Raw genomic sequence first — 8,108 nt, 5'->3', positions numbered from 1 at the left:
AAATTTAAATGTAAAAAAAAGTGTTTGTGTTTGTTGGTTTCTCTGTTCCACTATTTCCACTATTATGTGACCATAAAGACCAGGGGCTTAGGTGGATTCACTTCCAAAGCTGTTTTATTGAAAACATTTTCTTATGTACTAACCTGCCAAATATAACCATGATTCTATCATTTACATCAACACCATTGTTGCATCCATTTTTTAACTTGCATCATGTTAATAGTCAATGTTGCCAAGGCTCATCGTACCAAGTGGCAAGCAGAGCTAGGCCTAAAAAACAAAACTACGTGTGAAATGCAAAGAAATTAAATGCAGTTCCCTCAACCACCACTTGAGGTTGTCTCCCAAAGTCAGTCAATCCTCAGCCCAAATAAACGTGTTTAAAAGCTGTTACAAATAAATGTTTTTTAACTCAGATTTTACAGTCGTGCTATCACTAACCATGCGATGCTAACTTGTCCAACATGTTGGACGTGATAAAATTAAGTGAATAAGACTCCAGTCACAAAGACCTAGAGATTGCTAGTGGAGTCTTCGACTAACTGACAGCCAATGGTCTCTGGGGAGAAACGAACATTCCCCAACTAGTTGGGGAAAACCTCCATTGGATAGCTTTGGTCACTAGCACATTGCAGCAGTTGCCCATAGTAGCATGGGAGACCCCAAATGACTGGTAAACACTGGGTGTGGGTCTCAATCAGCCAGAGTTTCGGATGAGCTCATTTTGAAACCTGGCCACACCTTATCGTGCGAATTCCTGAGGTCAAATGGCCCAGGATGTGAGTGGGCGTTAAGGCGTCTGGGGAGAGAACTCAAAACTGGATTATAGATGGCAGAGAGTTGGTGTCGTAAACCACCGCCTCTGTTCAAAGATGGTCGCTCACAGTGGACATAGATGGCTTCTTTCACTCCTCTTTCAAACCATCTGTCCTCTCTGTCCAAAATGTGAACATTGGCATCCTCGAAAGAGTGTCCTTTATCCTTAAGATGCAGATGGACTGCTGAGTCTTGTCCTGTGGAGGTGGCTCTTCTGTGTTGTGCCATGCGCTTGTGAAGTGGCTGTTTGGTCTCTCCAATGTAGAGGTCTGAGCATTCCTCGCTGCACTGTACAGCATACACCACATTGTTAAGTCTGTGTTTTGGCGTTTTGTCTTTCGGGTGAACCAGTTTTTGTCTGAGCGTGTTGCTGGGTCTGAAATGCACCGGGATGTCATGCTTGGAGAAAACCCTCCTGAGTTTTTCTGATACACCGGCTACATAGGGGATGACAGTGTTGTTGTGTCTGTTCTTCTTATCCTCCCTCGCTGGTGTCTGGTCTTCTTTTCTGTGCCTCTTTGCTGACTTTAAGAACGCCCATTTAGGATAGCCGCACGTTTTGAGTGCTTCCTTTACATGTGTGTGTTCCTTCTTTTTTCCTTCAGGCTTAGAGGGAACATGTTCTGCCCGGTGGTGTAGGGTCCTGATTACTCCAAGTTTGTGTTCCACAGGGTGATGGGAGTCGAACAGGAGGTACTGGTCCGTGTGTGTGGGCTTCCGGTAAACTTCGATGTTGAGTTTGCCATTCTCTTCAATGTGCACGGCGCAGTCCAGGAAAGGCAAACAGTTATCCTTTGTGTCTTCCCTAGTGAACTTGATGTTTTTATCCACAGCGTTAATGTGTGCAGTGAAGGATTCCACTTCTTGTGTCTTGATTTTGACCCAGGTGTCGTCTACATATCTGTACCAGTGGCTGGGTACTCTCCCTTTGAAAGAGCCAAGAGCCTTCCTTTCCACTTCCTCCATGTAAAGGTTGGCTACAATAGGTGACACGGGGGAGCCCATGGCACAGCCATGTTTTTGTCTGTAGAAGCCTTCGTTGTATTTGAAATATGTAGTGGTGAGGCAGAGGTCTAACAGTGTGCAAATCTGATCGGGTGTGAAGTTGGTCCTGTCTTCCAAGGAGCTGTCTTCTTGTAGTCGTTTTCTGACAGTCTCCACGGCCTCCGTGGTGGGTATGCAAGTGAAGAGAGAGACTACATCAAAGGACACCATGGTTTCATCTGGATCCAGGGTACGTTTCTGGACCTTGTCGGTGAAGTCGGTGGAGTTCTTGATGTGGTGTTGGGTGTTCCCCACGAGAGGAGCAAGGATGGTAGCAAGGTGTTTTGCAATGTTATAAGTGGCTGAGTTTATGCTGCTGACTATGGGTCTGAGTGGGACAGCTTCCTTGTGGATTTTAGGAAGTCCATAAATGCAGGGTATGGCATCCCCTGGGTAAAGGCGGTGATATGTAAGGCGGTCAATGATTTTGTCCTTTTCAAATTCTTGAAGGCAAGCTATAACTTACTTTTTGTAGCTGCTTGTGGGGTCTCGCTTTAAGGCTTCGTAGGTATTGTTGTCACTGAGGAGAGTAGTGATCTTTGTATGGTAATCTGTAGTGTTTAGGACCACGGTGCATCTTCCCTTATCAGCTGGTAAAACAGTGATGTCCTTGCTCAGGGAAGCGACGGCCTTCTTTTCCTGTATTAGGAAAAGTGTGACACTAACAGGAAATTGAGACAATTAACTTTCAAACTAAAAGTTATGCCTTTTGAATCATGTTAGCTGCAGTGTGGAGGCACGACTTGTGGTTAACTGCACCATCAACCCATACAAGAAATTTATGCTCCACTTTTGGTAACAATTTTAGCAATTTAGATAGATATCTGCTATTAGTGCTAACTGAAAACAATGATTGATGCAATAGTTTGTCACTGGCAGGGATAGTGTTAAAAAAAATCATGGCACCCTTATGGAGATGACCATGATCTACGCTTAAAGTCTTTAAAACAGAAGTTCAGAATAATGTTGTTTTGTTGACTGATGCTGTGGTGGCTACATCCATCTTTTATATACAGCCTATTACACTCAGTACTTTGGTATGACAGTAACATTCATAAAGCCTGACCTGGTGATGATGCCAAAAGAAAAACTGAAGAAAACATCATTAACAATTTGCCCTCTGGGAAACATGAATTTAATGGTTATCAATCAAGTTGGCTTGTTAGCCTCAAAATCCCAAATGCTGTGTTGCTAATAGAGAATGAGTGAAACATTGGGGTATGGTATTTTTTTTGTGTGCCAACATCACTGTCTTGGGTTCCCAAGACTTGGGTAAACCCTGGTTTATATTTGAAAAAATGCGAAAATAATTGAAATCTAATATAGCACCAGAAACACGGTAACTAGATCTGTTAAAACAGCCATAAAACAATCAACAATGTACCAAATAAGCAATGAAAAAACCTGATCCAAACTCCATCCACCAACATGAATCAGATGTGACTCACTGACTACACCCCCCATACGTCTGGAGTTCCCTACTGTCTCAGCGTTAGAGACCCACTTCTACTGAGTGTTTGGGGCTTAAGGCCACCCCCCGGTGAAATCATTAATTCCCTGAAGACTTTTATGTGGATTTCTGAAGCCTCTTATTTGGAATTATAGCCTGTCCTTAATCTTATGGATTTAAGACAAGCAGATTGCTCTCGAAGAAAAGGAAAATACTGCACATTGTAAGGAAAATGCATTTCAGGATGATTCCTTTTATGAAGCCTCTAGAAAACATCGTCCTATTTTAAGTTATTTTGACTCTTTTTTCATGAAAAAGGAAGCAGTGCTCATACATGAAATCTGCTAGACCAACCTATCCCAGCTTTCACCTACCATCTTTGAACTTGAATCACTTTCATCTCTTAACTTAAGGAGTGCAAATTTAGCATGCCTCTCCCATGAACTGCAGGATTTCTTTCTTTCTTTCTTTCTTTCTTTTTTTTGCAAGGTTTTAAATCCATACAAGAACATTTGAGCATCCTTGGCTTTGGGCTGCATGTGTTCCTGCTGTTGTATTCTTGACGCTAGAAGTCAAAACAATTAAGTCACCCTTCACCCATAGGCTTGCGCAATATAGGGGCTGCAAGAGCTGAGAGAGGAGGCAAATTTAAACGCACGCATGCATATTTTCACACACATAAGGCACAAAGGCACATTTTGTAGCCTTTTTGTTTTTTCATGAAGATCTGGAACATATTAAATATTTATTCCTGCTGTGGTTTTAGAATCCATGTTGGGGTTGGTTTAAAACAAACCCTCATTAGCGATTGTTTTAAGCGTATGTATGTATATATACAGTGGGGCAAAAAAGTATTTAGTCAGCCACCGATTGTACAAGTTCCCCCACTTAAAATGATGACAGAGGTCAGTAATTTGCACCAGAGGTACACTTCAACTGTGAGAGACAGAATGTGAAAAAAAAATCCATGAATTCACATGGTAGGATTTGTAAAGAATTTATTCGTAAATTAGGGTGGAAAATAAGTATTTGGTCACCTCAAACAAGGAAAATCTCTGGCTCTCACAGACCTGTAACGTCTTCTGTAAGAAGCTTTTCTGTCCCCCACTCGTTACCTGTATGAATGGCACCTGTTTGAACTCATCATCTGTATAAAAGACACCTGTCCACAGCCTCAAACAGTCAGACTCCAAACTCCGCCATGGCCAAGACCAAAGAGCTTTCGGAGGACACCAGGAAAAGTATTGTAGACGTGCACCAGACTGGGAAGAGTGAATCTACAATAGGCAAGCAGCTTGGTGTGAAAAAATCAACTGTGGGAGCAATCATCAGAAAATGGAAGACATACAAGACCACTGATAATCTCCCTCGATCTGGGGCTCCACGCAAGATCTCATCCCGTGGGGTCAAAATGATCATGAGAACGGTGAGCAAAGATCCCAGAACCACACGGGGGGACCTGGTGAATGACCTGCAGAGAACTGGGACCAAAGTAACAAAGGTCACCATCAGTAACACACTACAACGGCAGGGAATCAAATCCCGCAGTGCCAGACGTGTTCCGCTGCTGAAGCCAGTGCATGTCCAGGCCCGTCTGAAGTTTGCCACAGAGCACATGGATGATACAGCAGAGGATTGGGAGAATATCATGTGGTCAGATGAAACCAAAGTAGAACTTTTTGGTATAAACTCAACTCGTCGTGTTTGGAGGAAGAAGAATACTGAGTTGCATCCCAAGAACACCATACCTACTGTGAAGCATGGGGGTGGAAACATCATGCTATGGGGCTGTTTTTCTGCCAAGGGGACAGGACGACTGATCCGTGTTAAGGACAGAATGAATGGGGCCATGTATCGTGAGATTTTGAGCCAAAACCTCCTTCCATCAGTGAGAACTTTGAAGATGAAACGAGGCTGGGTCTTCCAACATGACAATGATCCAAAACACACCGCCCGGGCAACAAAGGAGTGGCTCCGTAAGAAGCATTTGAAAGTCCTGGAGTGGCCTAGCCAGTCTCCAGACCTCAACCCCATAGAAAATCTGTGGCGGGAGTTGAAAGTCCGTGTTGCTCGGCGACAGCCCCAAAACATCACTGCTCTCGAGAAGATCTGCATGGAGGAATGGGCCAAAATACCAGCTACTGTGTGTGCAAACCTGGTAAAGACCTATAGTAAACGTTTGACCTCTGTTATTGCCAACAAAGGTTATGTTACAAAGTACTGAGTTGTATTTTTGTTATTGACCAAACACTTATTTTCCACCCTGATTTACGAATAAATTCTTTACAAATCCTACCATGTGGATTCATGGATTTTTTTTTCACATTCTGTCTCTCACAGTTGAAGTGTACCTCTGGTGCAAATTACTGACCTCTGTCATCATTTTAGGTGGGGGAACTTGCACAATCGGTGGCTGACTAAATACTTTTTTGCCCCACTGTATATATATATATATATTTTTTTAAACAGAGCACACTCATGTTCCTTTCTTTTACTACTTCTTTATTTCTCAGGCCTCCAGGGGGTTTCAACATGTAATCAACTACACTGATTGTTGTTCCTACATCTGCAATAAATGTCAGCGTCCTCAGGAGAGCAAAGTAAATAGTGAGATGTTGACATGCCTTTAGACTTTGTTTGACAATTAGAGGAGGATACTAAGGAGGTGGGTAGGCTGGCGCAGTAAATTCTGAGCATCAGACACTTACGTTCATGCATTCTGGTGAGTTTTTGATCCACTGCAATTCATTTTTTTCTTTAGTTTTTATGTAAAGTAACCACAAAAGCACAAGACAGTTGAACATATGATGGACTATAATAATAATGGATTGGATTTATATAGCGCTTTTCAAGGCACCCAAAGCGCTTTACAATGCCACTATTCATTCACTCTCACAAACTGGTGGAGGCAAGCTACGGTTGTAGCCACAGCTGCCCTGGGGCAGACTGACAGAAGCGAGGCTGCCATATCGCGCCATCGGGCCAACCGCCCCTCTGGCTAACACCAGTAGGCGGTAGGGTAAAGTGTCTTGCCCAATGACACAACGACCAGGACAGAGAGCCCAGGGATCGAACCGGCGACCTTCCGGTTACATTTTTCTATTGACTTTTCTACCTTGGCTGAACAGGCGAAATGGGGGGAAGAGGCCCTTAAAAGTGCATTGCTCACTAATCAAAGGAGCTTGCAAAGAAAAGCGTCTGGACTTCTTTAAGTGGCTTGAAGACGTTTCACCTCTCATCCGAGAAGCTTCTTCAGTTCTAAGGTCAAATGGTGGAGAGTCCCAGATATAAACCTAGTGGGAGAAACCCCCCACAGAGGGACAAAAGGACCCCCTGGTGATCCTCTAATCGCCTGAGCCAAGGTGTGAAACTGGGTGTGGGTCCCAATCAGCCAGAGTTTCGGGTGTGTTCATTGTGAAACCTGGCCCCACCTTATCATGCGAATTCCTGAGGGCAGATGGCCCAGGATGTGAGTGGGTGTTAAGGCGTCTGGGAAGGGATCTCAAAACTGGATTATAGATGGCAGAGAGTTGGTGTCGTAAACCCCCGCCTCTGTTCAAAGATGGTCGCTCACAGTGGACATAGATGGCTTCTTTCACTCCTCTTTCAAACCATCTGCCCTCTCTGTCCAAAATGTGAACATTAGCATCCTCGAAAGAGTGTCCTTTATCCTTAAGATGCAGATGGACTGCTGAGTCTTGTCCTGTGGAGGTGGCTCTTCTGTGTTGTGCCATGCGCTTGTGAAGTGGCTGTTTGGTCTCTCCAATGTAGAGGTCTGAGCATTCCTCGCTGCACTGTACAGCATACACCACATTGTTAAGTTTGTGTTTTGGCGTTTTGTCTTTTGGGTGAACCAGTTTTTGTCTGAGCGTGTTGCTGGGTCTGAAATACACTGGGATGTCATGCTTGGAGAAAACTCTCCTGAGTTTCTCTGATACACCGGCTACATAGGGGATGACAATGTTGTTGCGTCTGTCCTTCTTATCCTCCCTCGCTGGTGTCTGGTCTTCTTTTCTGTGCCTCTTTGCTGACTTTAAGAACGCCCATTTAGGATAGCCGCACGTTTTGAGTGCTTCCTTTACATGTGTGTGTTCCTTCTTTTTTCCTTCAGGCTTAGAGGGAACATGTTCTGCCCAGTGGTGTAGGGTCCTAATTACTCCAAGTTTGTGTTCCAAAGGGTGATGGGAGTCAAAGAGGAGGTACTGGTCCGTGTGTGTGGGCTTCCGGTAAACTTCGATGTTGAGTTTGCCGTTCTCTTCAATGTGCACAGCGCAGTCCAGGAAAGGCAAACAGTTGTCCTTTGTGTCTTCCCTAGTGAACTTGATGTTTTTATCCACAGCGTTAATGTGCGCAGTGAAGGATTCCACTTCATGTGTCTTGATTTTGACCCAGGTGTCGTCTACATATCTGTACCAGTGGCTGGGTACTCTCTCTTTGAAAGAGCCAAGAGCCTTCCTTTCCACTTCCTCCATGTAAAGGTTGGCTACAATAGGTGACACGGGGGAGCCCATGGCACAGCCATGTTTTTGTCTGTAAAAGCCTTCGTTGTACTTGAAATATGTAGTGGTGAGGCAGAGGTCTAACAGTGTGCAGATCTGATCAGGTGTGAAGTTGGTCCTGTCCTCCAAGGAGCTGTCTTCTTGTAGTCCGACAAGGTCCAAAAACTTACCCTGGATCCAGATGAAACCATGGTGTCCTTTGATGTAGTCTCTCTCTTCACTTGCATACCCACCACGGAGGCCATGGAGACTGTCAGAAAACGACTACAAGAAGACAGCTCCTTGGAAGACTTGGAAGA

The 8,108-nt window shown here is 44.3% G+C and overlaps 1 protein-coding gene and 1 pseudogene across 1 annotated transcript; both read right to left on the bottom strand.

Annotated features, from left to right (window-relative positions):
• Positions 1-693: 693 nt before the first annotated feature.
• LOC147302367 (uncharacterized) lies at positions 694-2,784 on the bottom strand (annotated as a pseudogene).
• Positions 2,785-6,654: 3,870 nt separating this feature from the next.
• On the bottom strand, positions 6,655-7,900 carry LOC147302366 (uncharacterized). Its single transcript, XM_086284078.1, has one exon. It carries the CDS (start codon positions 7,819-7,821, stop codon positions 6,655-6,657), a length of 1,167 nt encoding a protein of 388 aa, XP_086140204.1. The 5' UTR covers positions 7,822-7,900.
• Positions 7,901-8,108: the final 208 nt, after the last annotated feature.

Source organism: Aulonocara sp. 'chitande type north' Nkhata Bay, linkage group LG23 (assembly GCF_057382095.1).
Source record: "Aulonocara sp. 'chitande type north' Nkhata Bay isolate Kocher_YH1m ecotype deep benthic linkage group LG23, A_spYH_male_GT1.1, whole genome shotgun sequence".
NCBI lineage: Eukaryota > Metazoa > Chordata > Actinopteri > Cichliformes > Cichlidae > Aulonocara > Aulonocara sp. 'chitande type north' Nkhata Bay.
Note: the sequence above shows the minus strand (reverse complement) of the source record. Positions and strands in the feature narration are given on the sequence as shown.

Coding starts and splice junctions, on each gene's coding strand:
- LOC147302366 (XM_086284078.1), bottom strand. CDS start 7,821: ATGGGCTCCCCCGTGTCACCTATTGTAGCCAACCTTTACATGGAGGAA.